Below are 20,682 nucleotides of genomic sequence, written 5' to 3'. Positions count from 1 at the left end.
GCATATTTTACAACTAGGTAAAAAAAATTACATGCTGTAGCTGCCAAGAGACAGATATTGGCCAATCCCAGTGGACACATATTGCATAGTGGTTCAGATACAATTTTAACCCTAGCTTACCGAGTTGAAGAGGGGGGGGGGGGGGGGGGGGCTTGCAGGCCCACCATATGTATATTTTTTAGATTTTTCAACTGTTTGAAAATGAATTAGATTGTTCTCTAGGATGTTCCCAATATTTCTATATTACTTTTGCTCATAAAAACTTAAATGTAAAGTAAATAGGAGGCAAAATGCACTTTGTGGGCTAATCAGACACCATCTTTGAATACATCTATTCGAGACACTCATGCCAGTGACAGTGTACAATTGGTTGGTAATGATGGTAATTATTGTAATTATTATATTTAATAAACAACTGCACTTCTACAAACAAAAAGCATTAGTAAAGAAATATTATGGAATTTATGAGTTTTAGTGAATGATAAAGTATATGTGAGACTCTCATGCAATAATTTGTTATTATTTTTTATTAAAGATAGTAATTTTTGTAATTATTATTATTAATAAATAACTGCACATATATAATCAGCAAAGGAAGCTATGACAAACACATCTGACTATGAAATTGACTTAAAAAACCTTTTACATGTTTGTGTGTCTATTTAAATGTTGATGTCATAAAATATGAAACAAATGTTAATATCAAAATATTTGATGTGTCGAAACAATTAAAAATCTTTACTTTTCACAACACACTTGCAGAAGTGTATGTATTACGTAAATGTGTGTATACGATGCGCATGTCAAAAAAAGGGCCGATATTTTTTAAAAAACAAGAAAATGATAGGAGAAGAAATTTATTGAGATTGATAAACAAGTACATACCTTGGCTATTTTTCGACGTAGTCACCATTAACCTCCATACATTTCTGATAGCACTGCACAAGCTTCCGTGTAGCCTCTGCATAAAAATCTGTCGCCTGAGAGTGCAGCCAGTCCAGAATAGATGTCTTGAGCACGTCACTGTCGTTGAAATGTTTCAATGGAAGCTACTTTTTCAGGTGAAGAAAAAGAAAGAAATCGCTGGGGGCAAGGTTGGGACTGTAGGGGGGATGATTGAATAGTTCCCATCAAAATCTTTGAATTGTCTCAACAGTACAAGCAGCTGTGTGTGGGCGGGCGTTGTCATGGATCAGAAAAATTCCAGAGCGTAGCATTCCTCTCCGCCGATTTTGGATGGCACGTCGCAGATTATTCAGTGTTTTGCAATACACATCTGCTGTAATTGTTCGTCCTGGTTCCAAGAATTCCACAAACCTTTTGGTCCCAAAACGTGGTGGTGTTTGTTTGAATTTCTTCGCTTTAGGAGACCCAGAGTGCCGCCATTGCATTGATTTCTGCTGTGACTCCCCAGTGGCGTACGATATTCATGTTTCATCCCCCATCACTATGTGCGAAAAGAGGTCATCCCCATCCTCGCCCAGCAGGCCAAAAAATCACGTGCAGCTGTCCTTCTTTGCTCTTTGCGAGCGTCTGTCAGCATTTTTGGTACCCACCTCGCACACAGTTTGTGATACCCCAGGGTGTCAGTCACAATTCGAAGCACTGTTTTCGCAGACACTTAGGCAACTCTTTGGCGAGTTCAGACATTGTGAACAGGCGATTGGAACGCACTTTCTCGTTAATACGTTCCACCAGATCATTCGTCTGAACACTAGGCCTTCCGCTACGCTCATCGTCATTGACATTTGAACACCCTTCCCGAAACTCTCTGCACCTTTGCCAGATCTTCCCATCACTCATCACTGTCGGTCTATAAATGGCACACAACTCCCGATGGATGTCAGCTGCATTCTGTCCTTTGGCGTTCAGAAATCGTATGACAGATCTCACTTCACATTTGGCGGGATTTTGTATTACGGCAGCCATTTCACTTTACTGCTACTCGCATGTACGCAACACCACTTTGACGATTCTCTCTCTGTTGCAAGCACAGAATACTAGGGCATACTCGTGCGCATGCTCAACTTCAGTGTTGCCAACACCGCGTAAAAATTATTGGCCCTTTTTTTTTTACATGATCCTGTTTCACGGAGCTTTGAGATGGAAGGGACACATGACACTGCTTCCTTAGAAGTAAATGCAACCTTTCCAACTGAAGCAACATAAGCTGCAAGTGTCACTTGTCGTATACTATTTTCTCAGGGAACTTTCAGACCGAAGCAACAAGTGACATGTGGCACTTGGAAGCAGACACTCAATAATCATTCAACTAGTGAGACAACTAGCTAAACATGTCACTTGCATGTTGCTCGGACTACACGGTTTTCTTAGTGGCATGCATCATGCAGTTTCAGTCTGTTGTTCTTACATGCACGGTGAATATTTTGCTTTATAATGGAGACTGTGTCGCTTTTAATCTGTGACTTCAATCTGAAAGCTCCTTCAATTGCACGCATCATGTCACCTCGGTCTTGTTTGTGCATGCATGGTGGATGCTTGCTTACAGACTGAAGGGGCCCATGTCAATTGTCACTTTAATGCCACACCCCCACTGTCATGTGTTGCTTCAGTCTGAATGTTCTCTATACTTAACAAGATTGTTAGTTACTTCATCAGACATTAAGATTTAATATTAGCCTGTAAATCACAGAGAACAAATGGGAAGTACTGTTGTTGGAAAAAGGCCGGCTTTTTGATAGAAGGTTCCTTTTATAATCATGACTGGGCCCCTGGAGTGGAATAAAGTAATGCTGTTGCCTTGTAAATATGGGGTCTGAGGTTCAATCCTCAAAGGAATCAGTGATTCGGATTTCATTTCAAACTGTAGGTCCAGTCCAGATTTCTTAAATAAATTTTTATTTTTTTGTCATTTGCGGCCAGGCTAGTCTTATTTGCTTCAGTTTTAGTGCCAGTGTTTTTCAACTGCAGGGCCGCAAAAGGTTCATTGCACCCAAAGCTTGACAACCAATTTAAATCTAATTTTATATTTGACAGCAAGTCTATACATAATTGAACTATGGTTTTCATAGTTGATATATTAATATGAAGGTTGCATATTAAAAACTATATAAACTTTAAAAGATCAGAAATGTATTTATGAGTGAAATTGTTGGAATCAGGGCATCGACTTGTAAGAAATAAATTTACTGAGCTGTGGTTTCATAAAACTTGAGAACCACTGCAAGAAGCAGCCGAAATACATCACTAGTTGCTCCGTGACCAGATTTAGCAGCCATTTAACCAAATTATACATGATGTACTGGAAAGCCAGAATACAAATATATTTTACTGAACACAAAATTTAATGTAGAGAGATTTGATACTAGATTTTCAAAAGGTAGAGCAGTATTTTCTTTTTTGCTTCATGTAAGTGTTTGTATAACAAATTCAAACATTGAAAATCATATCATACTAATCACACTATTAGGTTCTATTAAAACACATACAAAACACACTAGTTATGTGAATATGTTTATACTACATACATATATTTAATAAGCCTACTGAAATATGAATTAACAGTCGGAAAGAACCTCACATTAAAAAAAGCCAGCTTTTTTTTAAAACACTGTTCATGTCTAGCTATGAATTTCATATTGTAAATTATATTTTATATTTAGAAATAATTTTTTTTTTGTATGTACGCATTGCTTGCATTATAGAATTATTTTCCTGTAGTTTACGGTTATTACAAGCATAAGAAAACAGTTTTTCTTTGTGACGTTTCAGGAGAACACACGCTCCTTTCATCAGACATTTATGTGTTCTCCTGAAACGTCACAAAGAAAAACTGTTTTCTTATGCTTGTAATAACCGTAAACTACAGGAAAATAATAAATTTAGAAATAAGTGTCTATTTTACAGTAGGGAGATAAACGAAAACCATAGAACAGGAAAAATACTGCCAACTCGTGTATTTTCATTGATTTGAGGCACTTTTGTGAAAAAAGCCAAAAAAACATCCATTGTTCATCATCTTCACTATTAATCTAATGGGGTGGAAAAGCAAGTTAATTTATTTCACTCTAATAAACGTACAGTGGGCTTAGGTGGCAGAAAAACCTCAGGCTGAACCTTCCCTTAATAAGGAATTAAATGTAATTTTTCAGTTCAGTTTTTGTTTGTGATCGATTTTGCCACCTGTCTGGTGGCTTCGTGAGGCATGTATTGACAGGCAAATTGATCATGAACAAAAACTTCATGGAAAAAGAAACCCTAAGTTTATTAGAGTGAACTCTCTCTCTCCGCGTAACTGCCAAACAGATAACTTTAGATACAATGTAACGTAATTTATTTCTGGTACCTTTCCTTTTCCTGTCTCGCCGCCTTTTGAATGAAATATGCAGACAGGTCACAAGATGCCAACATTTTCATGTTGTCTGTGGAGTGTTTTATTCAAGTTGTGTTGGTATAATTCAGTAAATCTGACTTTGATGTTAACATAGTATGACACAGAATTTTTTTCTTTGAAGAATTGTTCGTTGGAGGTGCTCGTCTTAGTCCAGTGCAGATGACGCATTCACCACCATACTATAGAACTGTCAGCCAAGATGATGGCAGGAAGGTTAGTATTAAGTTACACAGGAAACCAAGCAATTGATTTAATTTTGTGCTGAGGGTGTTTCCACCAAGCATTCTGCATGGAATTACTGAAAGGAAATATTTACTCCACACTTGCATTGTTAAAGTTTTAATTTCAGTGTAATATGTAGTAGAATTATTATTGTGGCTACAAAAATTTCACATCAAAATGCTGCAATGTGGTGTGTTCTAAAGTAGAACTATTTTATTTGTTATTAGACCACAACCAAACCCATCTATTTTGATAGCCAGTTTTTTTTTTTTTTTTAAATGAACTAATAGCAAAGGACTGAGAATAGTGACAACACAAGTGAAATTTAATTGACTAACTGGAAATCGAGTACACCAGGTTTGGTATAAATGTGACATATTGGCACAATTTACTGTTCAGATTTTTAATCAATGGCCTAGGCTGAAAATAAAGTCTTTGTGAATGATGGTAGCGAAGCACTGGAATTAATAGTGAAGTAAATCATGTATTTTGCAAATAACACAGGATTGGGTTAAAAATTAAAATACATACATACAACATTCTTAGTGTTATTGCAGTGGGGCCTCAATTTATGCTTTGCAGCTGACCAAGGGAGAAGAAAAAATTGGCAGAAAAATGTTACAGGAAAATTTTTATAGCACTTTGCTCCATTTAGACCATAAAAATTGAGTATATAATGAGGGAAAATGTAGAGTCTTGGAAAATGAAATTGGGGTGGAGTACCACTGTGTTATTAGTGAGAATAACCAAACTCATTTTTATCTGCGGCAAGAGCTTGTGTTGTCTGTGGATTATGTAATCTCTTTGTTAGACAACCCCAAATTTGAACCTGTAGAATATGAATATATTGTAATATACACACTAACATCTTAAGTGGGTAAGTTGCACATGCCAAATCTCTTCTGTAGTGGGTAATTTTAAAAATTGGAAGTTTTCATCACGCTTCAAAGTAAATGTTCTATACTCGAAGAAGCTTGATGACTCCTTTTGCTGCTTAGAGCCATCATGGAAAAGCGCAAGACTTCAAAATGCAAGGTGCCCTGGGTTCAAATCACAGCCTGAACAGGGCATTTCTTGTGCATGTCCCTTCATCAGTTTCATCATATAACTCAATCCACCTGGTGAAGGCATATAGTGGTTCGGATCCCACCTTAAACTGTGGGTCCATTTCCAATTAGCCTTATTGTGCATAAAGTGGACTTACAGTACCAACTCAGTCAATATCACTCAGTCCATCTTGCATCAATTAGTTCTAAAGTGGGAGGAAAGCAACATAAAATAACCTTAATTCAATTAATCAAGAAAAAACATTAACTGGGCTCTTTAATTGGAATGCACCTCAGCCCCAAGTGCAAGATAAACACAAGCAGGCAGTGTGAAAGTGCAGAAGTAGTGTTTGCCATGTTGTGGTGATTATACCTAGAGGCACATATTTTTGGTAAATAAAAAAGCAACATTTCGGTACAAAAACAGTCAATTTCAGGTTCAAAAGCGGTAAATAAATTTTGGTGTTATAGCGGTGAAAAATTGGATCAAAAGTAGTACATAAAATGACATCTTAGTTTTAAAACTGTGACTATAATCCTAAATTTGATTTAAAAACTGCACTTATCACACAAAATAAACATATCCCTTGTAATAGTACATTTACGTAGTTAACAGAGTATTAAGTCCATTTTTGCTTCTCAAATATTTGCAGCAAAATTAATCAATTTTCCATAAATGCATAACTTGCAGGATAATTCAAACTTCAGAAAGTGTTGTGTCAGTAAATAAACACTAAATTTTGTTTTTAAGAGTCTATTTTGCATTTTGTAGTTCATTTCACATCATTTCGTGACAAAACAGGGTAGGAAAATGCACCTTTTCTGAAACATGAAAAATTAATGTGTTATAATTATTACATATTTCGTGTTTTCGTGAAAAACCAAATATGCATTCCTCTTAATTATACCAAGTTAAATACTCGGGAATTTCTGAAGAGTGACCTCATGGCAGAAATGCGAACTTACTGAATACTTAAAGAAACCTGTCTGTAGCTCATTCGCAAGAGATATGAGTCAGAATAAGTAGAACAGATATATCCGCCGAACCCGCTGCAGAGAACAAGTGGGTATGATGGACATATCCATCATACTCATTTAAAGGGTTAAAGTTGTGAGATGAATTTAAAATCTACTTACATTTTATAGTTCTCCTTCAAATGATTTCCAACGTTTTGAAAAGCACACATTTTCTTTTTCAAGGCACATTAGTTGTTGCTTGGCCATTTATTGCAAAGCTTCTGATGTAGATCTTGGTTGTTGATAGGGGTAATAATTATTAAAATTACAACATTGATTTTGTTTAACTGGAGTTTGGCATGTAAATGACTGCTGGGAAGAATTCCATCAGAAATCCAAAGCAAGCTGACCATTCCACAGACATAATTGTGGAAACAACTGTTTATACCTTGTAATCTGTTATATGCAGGGAATGAATTTATATGTAAATTTGTGTATGAACCTGAAATCATTTATATTTTGTATTATCTTTGCGCATCATGGCATGTAGGCTAGAAAAATTCAATTTTTATTTCCCATACTTTTACATATATTAGGTTTTGGTTCATATTTTAGTTATTTTTACATATTGTTTCCATTTTTCAGAAGAATATATCTCAACATATACTCCATATTCGCTCAATAACAACATGTCCCCATCTGACTGAAAAAGTTGCGCGAATGTCTTACGAATAACTGACGAAGTCTGAAGTGATGTTAAACAAAAGTTTACGAACTTTTTTATATCCTCCAATGGAGTTAATTACAAGTTTTCTGTCATTCAAACAATAATGTTTTTTCCCCTTCTTTCTTTAATATTACTCCTCCCAACTGGTTGCTTTTGCTGTTATAAAACACTTGAAATTCTTGTGTTTTTACAATTGTTGTCAACAATAGAGAATGAGGGCTCACACATCGCCTTCTGGTTGTTACAAAAGTTATTTTGGCAATGTTGGGAGAGAGTTCCAAGTCGAGCAGCCCCATGCTAACCCTTCCCTCGCAACTAGTTGTATGATTTTGTGGCACACATACTGGATTCATTTATGGTTTCTCTTCGGGACGGTCACAGTAGTATGCAGAGGGAAGCGCAATCAATTGTTTTAAAACTCTTTGAGTTAAGTACGTAGTATCTCATATTAAAAAAGTAAATTTTTGACAATTTTAAGTCCATATTTAATGCTATATTTTCGTGAAAATAACTAAACATGAATGTACATATTTGGCACATTTTTACTACATATAAATCTGTTCCTTGGTTATATGTCATTTTTAACTATGCTATGTTTTTTTTTCCACTCTACCTTCCATTACTGTACTTACGTGAAATTTACAAATTTAGACTTCCGCGTTGCACAATTTAAAGGTAAAATCCTATTAATTTCGAAGACCCTCTGTCTTCATTCAGACCCCTTACCCTTAGTGAATGAAGACAGAGGGTCTTCAAAATTAATAGGATTTTACCTTTAAATTGTGCAACGCGGAAGTCTAAATTCGTAAATTTCACGTAAGTACAGTAATTTTAAACAGTGTTTACCGCATCCATCATGAAATCAATTTTTCATGCTTGAAGGCACAAGGTTAATCGAAAAATTAGGGCTACCTACAAAATATACGTACATTGTTTGACTTTTACTTATTAGTTTGTATCACTACTGTCTGATTAAAAATTATAGATAGTAGAGATTCGACTCCAATTTAGAATTAATCAGTAGACCCACATAAAACATAGTTACATCAAAATTTAACTTATTCAATTCTGTGTTAATCTATGCTAACCAAATTTTCTTTTCGAGTAGGCCTTATATTTGTTATCGTCGTGAGAACAAAAATAGGGCAGTTTGGTTTTTGAGTTTTGCAAACAATCACTCTCTGAAATTCTGTAAATAAAAAAAAATAGGTTGTCCGATGGTTGTGAAATTTTAGTACAGTGGAGCTAGAAAGGTTTTTAAACACAATTCTTAATTTTCAAGTTTTCAAAATTTGTCAAAAAAACTTTTTCTTCAATTTTGTGAAACAACTTTTTCTTAGTATTGGGTAGTCCTATAAATACAATATTGGTCTTGTTTTGAAGTTCCTTGCATCTGTTTTTAAAATGCATTGTCATTGTCAATTCACATTGCAAAACCAATTTTATACAGATTTATATTCAGCAGAGTAAAGTTGTACGTGGAACATGCCAAGATGGCACACAGTGATGTCCGTTAAACAGTGAAAACGACTGGCTCACGCTACGAGTCAGTGCTTGCGGTGCTGCCACGTTCGACGTTCAGCTTTACTCTGCTGAATAAAAATCTGTATAAAATTGGTTTTGCAATGTGAATTGACAATGACAATGCATTTTAAAAACAGATGCAAGGAACTTCAAAACAAGACCAATATTGTATTTATAGGACTACCCAATACTAAGAAAAAGTTTTTAAAGAGAATTTTAAAGAGAGTGATCGTTTACAATACTAAGAAAAAAGAAAGGCCCTTTTTTGTTCTCAAGACGATAACAATTATAAGGGCTACTGAAAAAAAATGATTAGCATAAATTAACCAGAATTGAATATGCTAAATTTTGATGTAACTCTTTTTTATGTAGGTTTACTTCTTAATTTTTAATTGGAGTCCAAACTCTAGTATCTATAATTTTTAATCCAACAGTAGTATTTAGTATGTTTCACGTTAGTTCATTCTTATTCCTCCCTCGGAAGTTTTCCAATTAATTTGTATTGTCTGTTTCTTTCAGAGTGAAAGTCCATCTAGGAAACGAAGGTGTGTTTCCAGAAATAGTCACAACCTGGTAGATATATCTGCAAACAACTCTCCTCCTTCTCCGTGGGAAATAGCCTCCAATCAAAGGAGGAGATTACCTACACCCAGACGGCCAGAACCTCGCCATAGAGGAAGGTGACTATCTGATGATTTTGTTACTTCTGTGCAACTGCCAACTTTTCTTCTTACCTTTTAGGCTAGCTGCCCACCAGATCAGACAATGCCATTTTGGGGGAACATCACCTTAGCTGGCAACACTAGCAGATTGAAATTTTGTCAGCAGACAAAAGCAACATGTACCTAAATATGTGTGGTTGCACTCATGGCTGATCTTTTACGTACTGAGGTGTTGGTGGATTGGGGCAAGGGTGGATGATAGCTACATGGAAGCAGTCATTGAGGCGGATATTATGGTAGTTGGCATGCAGGGTAACAATGAAGTCCAGGTTTTTGGTGGAGGAGTGGTGGTTGTTGATTCGGAGGTTGAGGGCTGTGGATGTTTCCCCCAGGTAAAAGCCACCACAGATGTTGCTGGTGAGGATATAAATGAGGTGCGAGATGTGGCAGGTTTCTTTGTGGGTAGAGGGTGAATTTGCCAGTGGCAGTTAGTATCTGGAGGGTGTGGGAAGTGACATAAATAGGTTAGGTTTTGCACCTTGGAGGGTTGCATTTGTGGGCAGGGGAGAGTTGATTGTGAGTTGGGGGGGGGGGGGTTATGGTGGACCAGGATGTTTTGGAGATGGGCATTTGAAAACAACTCTGGGCTTCTCAGGGAAGATGCTTCTGGTGTGGGTATCACTGGGGAAGAGGGAGCGTAGCACCCAACCCGTTTGACGTTGATTGTAATTTTACGTTATTCTTTGAATTTCCACATGCTTTTGTGCATGTAGAATGAAATTTGCTTTATAGAAATTGTTGGAAGGTGAATATTCCTACTAATTAATGGAACTGTATATTTAATTTAAAAGTGCAAGCTTCAAAAGCAAAAATTATTATAATAAACATGTCTGGGGAAAATAAAACATTTTTGGCAAACGTGGAAATGTCAAGGAATTTCATAATCAAAAAATTGTAGCAACCCTACAAACTACATGGTGTCTGATAAGTCAATACCTATTTTTAAGTTGGTATTACACAATGTAGAAACCATTGTATAGTGGTAACTATCACATGGAATGAAAGCTAGTTGCAGGTAACTGAAAACGCCACCAACATTTTGCACAGAAGAGCGAGCAAGAATTGCTGACAGGTACGAGATATGGAAATCTGTAGAGGATTATCTTCTTTCCATCCGACCATGATTTCTGCAAATTCCAGGCAGTTGTCACAGTCCTTGGGAAATATTTGCTGGATGTAATAAGGCTTCCAGGAACTGAAATGTAATTCTTTTTTTCAAAACTGTCTCGATGGTATAGCGTGTTAGCTTGCTCTTTCTGCTGGCCTGACTGATGGACTTGTTACAAACATTTCCCGCACACGTGCAACATTCTCTTCCGATCATGACGTGATGGTCGACCAGTACCTCGCGCATCCAATGCAGAACCTTATCTCATCAATGTTACATTTTTTTTTGATGGTTTTGGGAATCAGAGTTGCATTTCGACAATTCGCAATGCTGGACTTGAGAACTACCGATTTTCATACATCGTACCTTGCAGAAATTCTTGCTTGCTCTTATGTGCATTGGTGGCTTGTTCAGTTACCAGCAACATAAATGGTATAGAACTAGTTTTCATTTCCTGTGATAGTTACCATTCTACATTATCTATTTCCAACTTAAAATAGGTATTGACTTATCAGACACCCTGTACATGTCAAATCAGTTTACATGAGATGAAACCTCACAAAACTGTTGAAAACAGATGAAATGTTTATTTTAGTATGTGGAAATAATAGTAAATATTTGTGATTTGTATCGGTAGACATTTTTTAAAATATAATATCTGACAATTAGGGGTTTTACATAGAAATTGTGTTAAATATTGGGAACATATACCTCAAGTTCATTGTACTGAATATTGTGTTTGTACATTTTTCAGCCCTCCTGCAAGACGGAGTCGGTTTCGAGATCGTGCTCCCCTCTGGAGTCAAGACGGTTTTTCACTACCTCATCATCCCTACCCACCAAGTCCTCTTGGAAACAATGCTCATCAACCTGGAATCATGTTGGATGTCAACCAGGTAAGTGTATCAGCTGTCTTTTAATTGTGAATTTGGTGGAGGCACATAGTGGTTCGGATCCCACTTTAAACTGTAGGTCCAGTCCTGATTAGCCTTACTGTGCATAAAGTGGACTTAAAAACACCAGATCAATCAATCAATCAATTGTGAATTTGGTGAGAAGATTTATGGGTTGATTTAAAATTTTTGGGGCGTCTGCACATATGGCCATTTTGCATCCTTAGGTGTCTGAGGGGGAGATCCCCTTATCTCAAAATTAATTAATAAAGGGGTGTGAAAAATCCAGGTTGTAAAAGGACCAGCAGAGGACAGACACAGCACCTTAAAAAAAGGTAAGGATAGTTTTCAGAAACAATGGAAAAGGCTAGCTCTTCTTGAAAGCTAAAAATATTGGCTTAAACACTGTCATCGTGTCCCAACATAGATGGCAAATTGTTGGGAAGGTTAAGACCCTCTCTGAGGTAATTAAAATCTGTACATTTGAGAAGCTTGTGTCGAACACTTAAAACAACGTTGCAACGAAAGGTCCAGTCCTTGCAGCAAATGAAGCTGCGTCCAACGGAGCTACATTGAGATGACTTCTTCTCGGCGAGAGGGACGGGACAAGGAACGCCAAGCACCAGTGACTGGTTTGATAGCTTGGAGCTTGTTCCACCTTATCATATCCCTCTCTGCCTGCACATTTCAAGAACAGAACAACAAAAAACCTCTTTTTAATTCTAAAACATATTTTAATCCTTTAAGTAGCGTTATGTGTTTTTCATTCTTTTCTGATTTTTTTGGATTTGGTTCAGAAGAAGAAAATGAATGCTTGCTTATGTTCCTCAGGGTGGCGACAGACCTGGAAAACTGGGAAAAGTCAGGGAATTTGAGAGGTCAATAAAAGTCAGGGAATTTTGTCTATATGGATTTTTTTTTGAAAGCGATTGAATGAATGTGCCAGGTGTTTACTTTGAAAGATGTCGTTATGTAGCCCTTCATGGGAACAGGAAATCTTGTTGCTAAATCTCGACCTCAACTTTTAGGCCCCTTTTATGCACAACACAACCACAGCACCAGAACAGAAACCAGTGATGCAGGAAGGGGAGGGGGAGAGAGAAATTTCCGGAGGGGAACAGAACAGTCAACAGATGGAGGGCAGGGGGGAATGTCGTGGTACAGTATGTGTCGGATGAATATTTAGGCTCCATTGATGCATACGATTTTTGTCGGATATCACCGTCTGATTAATGTTGAACTTCGACAAAATGTTCACTACAACGTGCGACAAAAATCGCATGCATGGCATTCTTATGAAATTGATTTTTTTTTGGATGTCTTCGGACTACATCTTCTGACAAAAATTCCATGCATGAACAGAGCCTTGTATATCCGAGTTTGTCTGATGTGGTACATACATCATTTCATTGAACAAACCTTTTGGCTCCTTATGTGCATGCAATTTTTTATCGAACGTAGCAGTTCGATACTTGTCATTCTGTAAAATCCGACAAAAATCACACGCATTGCGCTCTCATCTGATGTTTCTTGGATGTTCCAGTGTGACATTTTTTGTCGTTTTCGATGTTTGTCGGATGCAACATCCAACAAAAATGGAGCCTTCTTCTGCTGCACCACTGCAAATATGCTGCTGGAATTTTATTACTCTTCTGGCTCACTTAATCTTATTCAATGTAGAAAAGCGTACGAAGGTTTTCTTTCATCGTCCAGGCATAATACTGGTTTTGTACAGGTCAACATTCATTTACAGTGACATGGAACTGTAAGTCCGTGTCAAGAAGAATCCAAGAAATCGGGATATACGGTACTTATATATTGAGTAAGGTCACGAAAAAGTAAAATAGAAATCTGCATTGGTAAATGTCATATAAATTTGACAAGTGCATGATGCTCCCAACCTCAAGTTTTTTGCATCACTCATATTGCAATTCACGCCCCCTCCTCCTTTCAGTCCTGTCTGTTTAAACTCTTGTAATATCCAATGTTATGAAATAAAATTGTAATAAAAAATACCTAAATATTTTAATATCATAATTACTCGATCACTGAATCCTAAAAGCATATAATTTTCTTCAGTAATTGAAGTTTCTCTGACAGACCTGCTAAATTTTCACTTTTCATCTACTAATTTATATGAGGGGCATCCAGAAAGTAAGTTCCAATTAGTAGGGACCTTGATTTTTTGCAAACACGATAATAGTGAAAAATGTCAATTGCTGCGAAGTAGTGTTTATGAATGTGCAGTGATGTGTGGGCACATTTTTCACCTGTTTGAAATAACGAAATAACTAGAACTTGTCATAAAATGTGAATTGTTTGCATATTTCACTAATTTTAAAAATGTGCTTAAACAACAACGAGAAATACCTCGAAATCCAACATTCTTGTCTTTTTTAGGCTTAAGGAAACAAAATGTGCCATATTTATTTATCTAGAAAACACAAGTTTTCCAACATTTAATCTATGAGAAAACTATAATACATGTTGTACGTGAAATAATTCCAACAGCCACTTCAAACAGAAGCCGCATCGTCAGTATTTGTTGCGCAAGAAGTGATTTGAATCACCAAGCTAAGTGGTGCGATTTTGGTGGAGATAGTGTTCACCTACCACCACAGGGAAGTCGTAAAATCGGCATTTGTCGAGGAGAAATAATGGAAAATAACTTCCTCAAAAATCGGTTCCAACATATCAAACTGTCACGAAAATAAGTACACCACGTGACCTTCAATTTAAAACATTAGTTTAAAAATACCATGAAGGTATATATTTAGGTATATTTGCCACAATATGCGCTAAAATGAAGATGTGAATTTTGGGAAAAATAACACTGAATTGTAAAAATAAAGATAGAAAGAATAACACTAGAAAGAATAACACCAATTTGGAAGAAAAATAAAAGATCAAGGTCCCTATCGATTAGGCATAAATAAAACAAGAATATCAGTAGTAAATAAAACCATTAGTTACAGTGACTCCTAATCTAATTTTCGGCATAATCACCACTTGTTGTGGCATTGGTCGTAGCATGACATTAAATTTTGTGTGCCCATGGCATATGTGTCTGACAGCAAGGACCGGAACTATCTGTACTGCAGTGTAGCTGTCAAAACCTTGTCCTGCCGGAAATCTCTTCAGCTGGACAAAGAGATGAAAGTGGGTACATGCAAGGCCAGGGCTGTACAGCGAGTGGTCCAAGATCTCTCACTTGAAATGATGTAAAAGAGCCTGCATGTGCTCAGCTGTATGGGGTCGTGCACAGTGGATTGGCCTTCATTGTCTCATCATACTATCGCTCATGATGTCTGATCTGTAGAGGAGTGTGGGGACAATTGTAACATTTTTCACAAAAGTGATCATAGGAGATGAGCGTTACATCCCTGGATCTTGCCACAGCACGACAATAATCTTTGAACCTTCCTCTAACGTTGGGCAAAGATACGAGGTCACTGCTTCTCTATAAATATTTAAAATATGTGTTTGAAAAGTACAATGCAAACGTTACATTTTGCTCCATGGGTGGGGTATGTTGCAACTGACAATAGGGTAAAATGTAACAAAGACATAGAATATGATCCATTGTTTACTAATAACAAGGTACACAAAAGTTAAACATATACAAACGTAAATACGCTACAGAGTTTGATATGAAGGCAAGTATATGATAAATGTGTCTTTATGTTTTCGTTATGATATAAACCTCAGTTTAGCAAACAGTTATCATCTAAATAACAACAGTAAACATAATGAAAACCTAAAATTAAACTTTCTTCAGTGATCAGGAACAATGATAACATAAAAATGATTATAACTACTCGCAAACAAATTAGTTTCACCTTTAACTCACTGCTTAGTTCTAAATATCATAATGAACTGTATATAGTAATGTGGAAATTCAAAAATGAAAAATATAGCCTTATATATATATATATATATATATATTATATATATGAAAAGGAGAATATATCAAGTTCCAAATATACTAGCAGATTGATATATAGACAAGCATAATTGGGTTACCAACTGCTAAAAGATAAACATTATTGACAGAAGAACCACCACTGAGTGAAACAAAGAAAGTGCAGATATTTCAATGCCAAAATTAAAATCATTCATGGTGATTCATAATCATCATCTTAATTACAATTGTCACAAATGTATTTGCCCTGTCCATTCCCGTTCGGTGTACAAAGAAGATGAGCCCACATTTTACAAACACTACATTGTATCCACTTTTCCTTTGGCTTTCTATTCGAAAATAGATCACAGCAAACAAGGCAATCTTCAGAGGAATCATTTTCAGGGAACAATTTTCTAGCACTTTTCTTGACCTTGTTGGAATTTGTCTTTCTCTCTTGTATCTTTCTCCTGGATGGAGTGTCTGTCAGTACTTCAGAGCCTTTTCCTTGTCTTGCTCTACGATTCTCTAAAGTTAGTTTAGGAGTTGGTCGTACAGTGTCTGGAGAAAAGGTAATTTTGTCTCTCGCTTCGTCCCTAGAGGGTCCTGCAATGGCTTCTGCTTCTGTTTCATTCCTTGGTGGAGAGTCTTCATTAGATTTGGTTTCATCTTCAACTGTTGATGCTGCTTTCATGACAAATTCATGTTCATCAAATACTAGTCTGTTAAATGGATAGATACCAGTACACTGAAATCCAGATAAAATGTTGTTGGGGCTCATGGATAGTGGCAAGGATTCCTTTACAATATGTGGAATGTCATATATGACCATTCTTTTTTCAAACATTTTTCTTCATCCAGCTGTCACATGCCGCATGCACATACATTTTCAGTGGACCATATACTCCCCTGTCCAAAGGTTGTAATTTATGAGTACAGTGGGGTGGTAGGGACAAGAGGATAATACCTTGTTTGCGACAAAAGTTGATTTCGTCCAACGACAAGTGTGGTTCATGGTTATAGAGTACAAGCAACACTTTATTTTCCTGACTTGCATGTGCATGCTTAGCAAAATGATTAAGGGACATAATGAATTCATCCTCTTTCATCCACCCTGACCCATTAGCAGCTCCTATACATCCTGAGGTCCGTCCAGAATGAAATGATCGCTGAAGTATGAGACTGTATGAGAGCTGCAATCTTTAACCTAGAACTGTCCTAAAACGGCTGCATTGCAAATGTACCAGATTACAGCTACATGCCACTTCTTCCTTCCTGCATGTGTGTGTGTATCTCTGACCACTAGTGCTGCATATAGGCACCATTGGAGCTTTTTTCAGGATGCCCCTCGAATATGAACTTTCAGAAGCTTTTATTATTAGTGTGTTCTTGTTTTAATGTGTGGTTAGCTAAATCAGGTACCTATACAATGCAATTCTATAAATTCCTTGCGTTAAATTTCTAATACCTACATACCCTTTTCGTCAGCATTAATGGTATAACTGCATGTTGTCAGTTTCACAGTACTTCACTTGGATATACTGTACTAAAGCAGAAATCCCATTGATAATGTAAGGAAATATGACACTTTATTTTGTTCGATTCAATTGTTTCACTTATATGCAAGAGTTAAGTTGTTTGCTTTACAGAGAAGAGAGAAATAGCTTTATGCATTGAAAAATGAGTCCGCACTCATGGTTCTTGCAAGCAGAGGGTTCCAATCATCAGTGGAAATATCAACATATAATACCGAGAATGTATAAGGAGACTGATAAATTACAAATTGTATTTCTTAATCAATCACTCTTCACTCTTCTCATTTAGTTGTAACTTTAAAAATAATCAAGTATTTTATTTTAAACTTACTGCGTATGACAAAATTCGGTAATCCTTCCCTAGCTTGTGAATTGTAATAACTTTCCAAATTCACTATTTTGCAGTTTGAATTTAAATCATAGAGAATAGGTAAATTAAGTCAATTTCATAGAAGATAATATTGGTACTTAACAAAACCATACGTGGATCTGTATGAGTTTATTATTTCCATTTGCAAAAAAACATCGATTTAGTTTAGTTTGTAATTGTCAGGGAAAAATGTAAATTTTGTCCTGGAAAACCTGGAAAAGTCAGGGAATTTCATTTCTGCTTGTTTGTACCCACTCTGTACTTTTGAAGTTTATTTTATTCATTCCCACCTGGGAGGGGCATTTAAACTACCAGCCAAGGCTTTTTCGGAATCCACATTTACAAGAAATTTGGGACCCTGGGTTCGAATCCTGGCCTTGGCATGAGTTTTGTGAATGTCCCTTCATCAATTTCATCATATCATCACACATCCTCATCATCGCAATTAGCCACAAGTGTCAGAAAAGCGATACATGTCTGTATTTTTTTCAGTTACTGATAATTTATTTCTTCCTCGTTGAAAATTACCTTTTTTTTACTCTATGCTAATGTCATGAGTGAATAAGTTTATGAAATAAGATTTTTTCCCAAACTGTTGGTATTTTTGTTTTTTTATGTTAACATTCTTGCTTCTGGTAACTCTTCATTGTTTACATTTTTCCGGGAAGAGAGTGCAGCTTCAGTAGGGGCTAGGATTTCGTACGACGAAAACAGTCTTCCTCCCATGCGTGTTATTCTTCCCAGCTGGCTCGCCTCGCTCCTCGCTAGAGAATGTTGACAGGGACATAAAGTGCATGCGCGTGGAATGCGGCACCCCACCAGATTTCTCTCGATGCAAGAGCCAAGTCTTGCATTCCTGCACAGTGGCCTGCAAACTTTACAAATATGGGATAAAAATAATACAAAACCAACTACCCAATGATCTGTGTTGAACGAAATATTTGCAATGCAGATATTGCGAAAATTATACGTAGATGTTAATGTAATGTCTGTTCACTTGTGGTTACACACGGCCAGCCCCGGCCCTAGGAGTTTTGCCACCCCATGCAATTTTACTTCTTGCCGCCCCACCCCAAAATAATTACAAAGAAAACGTAATATATGAACAACTAAGCTTGTTATCCGTGGCAATTTAACATGGTATAACCAATTTTTAACATAATAAAATGAAAGAATACATAATGTGAGAAGATATGTTATTCATAAATAAAAAAATATATATTTAAGCCTAATAATAATAAAATATGTTGCATTTAGTCACCATAGTTTCTGCTGACGTGCAGAACTCTCAGCTCTCCTGTTTTATTTCACTATTTCTTCATGGCTATTTATACTGTACATAATTATGTACATTTTCCAGAACGTTTTACATGAAGCAACATATCTTCACTTCATCACTATTTACAATAAACTATGTATGTACAAATATGTATGCCTCGTAAACCACGATTTCTTCATGATTACACTATTCACTTTGTACCTTTTCCCCCCCTTAAGTTGGATAGCTTACAAATGAACTTTTCTAGCTTTTCTATTTGCAAAGTCGCGAATAACAGAACAATAGTCTAATTTTTTATCATTTTCATGTTCAATTGAAATCATGGGAAGTCCTAACCGCGATTCACCCATTGTGGCACGTAAATAAGTTTTAATAAGCTTCAGATATTCTGCACCCGAGAGTTTTTCCCTTCTATCAGACATACCTTACTTTACAATTACAAATGCAACAAATAATTTTTAAATCTGTTACAACAACTTGACAAACCAGTTGTTTTAATGACAGCACAAATACAGAAGTGTCTCAATACATTGTCACACTCAAATGCGCACACGTTCTCACACACTACATACACTAACTGAACTAGAGTTACGCCATCAAATTCGTAAATGACGTGCAACCAGCAATGACAAACACAGCGGATATTCGTACTTACTGTTGCGTCTTGCACAATTGGGCAATACCTATCATCACCACCTTTCGCGATCAACACGTCAAAGAACAATGCAGCTCTATTTCAGACTACCGAATCACACGTCGGTCAAACCTCGATAACAGGGGGCAGGGATGGAGGACTGGCAGACTGGCATGCGATCAAACAATAGATAGCGTTGTAACTTGGCAATGCACATGCACAGTACACGTTGCTTACCATTTTCACAGACAAAACAATCATACCGTATTTATGCGTGTGTATTACGCATTATAATGCACATCCTGGTTTTTGATGGGGAAAATTGACAAACAACTATGTCTCGTATATAATGCGCAATACAATTCAATTTCAAGAAATTGCTTTCTTAGTTGTAGGTTGTCAAGCTGTTGCTATGTCGATCAATAATGAATGACCTCATATCTATTCAGTGAGTCACCTGTTGCTATGTGGACCAAGAGGAGAATAATTCTTGAAGTTTTCCTGGTGGCGAATATTGAAGAGGTTTTCTCTGGCAATCAGCCAGGTGATTTCCGGAAAGGCTTTGAAGCTTTCGAGAGCTAACGTCACTCTCATCTTCAGGGAATGAAGTGCAGAGATAAGTCAGAGTGATGTTATATGTATTTGGTGTGGGAGGGGTCCGGTGTAGGTGGCAGGCCAATCAGGTGGCGTTTCTTCGATGTCCGCGCTCCGTTGACTATCGCTAACCAGGCTGGGTCCAGTTTGAGTCCCTTGTCCCTGTTGAGGTCCTTTTCCCCGTGTATGGCTATTGCTTCTTTGATGAGACGGTCCCAGTAATTTGATGATCTCTGTGGTTGTGGAATCAATTCTATGGCTCTCCTGGATTGAATGTTCTGCTAACCCTGATTTTTCGGGATGAAAATTCCTTATGTAACTGGAATGTTCTTTGCAGCGCTGTTTGATTGTCCTCCCCGTTTGTCCAATGTAGGCACAGGCGATACGGTAAACGCTGGCCATCTTCTGTCCTAGGTCATCATTGGGGTTTCAAAGTCGTCTTCTGACTTTCGATGGCGGTTTGTGGATTGTCTTGATGTTGTGTTTTGAAAGAATGCGGCTGATGACTGCAGAGAGGTTACCGGTGTATGGGACGATGGCTATCTTCTTGTCTTCTTGGTCATCAGGTGGATCCGGGTTTGTTCGTTGGTTGTGCTTGTGTGTTACTTTCTTTAGCGTCTTGTTGATAATGCCTTCACTGTATCCATTCTTTCTGAAGGCTGTGCGTAGGTGTCTTATTTCCTCTTGAAGGTGCTCTGCGTCGCTGATGGCGATGGCTCGCTAAAACAATGTCGAGAGTACTGTTGACGACTGCGCTGGATGGTGAAAACTCTTGGCATTGAGGTATAGGTCGGTGTAAGTAGGTTTCCTGTATAC

At 37.0% G+C, this 20,682-nt stretch overlaps 1 protein-coding gene across 2 annotated transcripts in view; it reads left to right on the top strand.

Annotated features, from left to right (window-relative positions):
* Nucleotides 1-20,682, top strand: part of mura (ring finger protein murashka) — a 119,988-nt gene that overhangs the window by 18,780 nt on the left and 80,526 nt on the right. For both annotated transcript variants that reach the window (XM_083143071.1, XM_083143070.1), the window contains exons 4-6: nt 4,476-4,567; nt 9,350-9,510; nt 11,415-11,556. In XM_083143071.1, coding sequence (XP_082999197.1) covers nt 4,476-4,567; nt 9,350-9,510; nt 11,415-11,556 — 395 coding nt within the window. The remainder of the gene's footprint in view (nt 1-4,475; nt 4,568-9,349; nt 9,511-11,414; nt 11,557-20,682) is intronic.

Source organism: Lepisma saccharinum, chromosome 21 (genome assembly GCF_977018435.1).
Source record: "Lepisma saccharinum chromosome 21, izLepSacc3.1, whole genome shotgun sequence".
In the NCBI taxonomy this organism is placed as follows: Eukaryota; Metazoa; Arthropoda; class Insecta; order Zygentoma; family Lepismatidae; genus Lepisma; species Lepisma saccharinum.
Note: the sequence above shows the minus strand (reverse complement) of the source record. Positions and strands in the feature narration are given on the sequence as shown.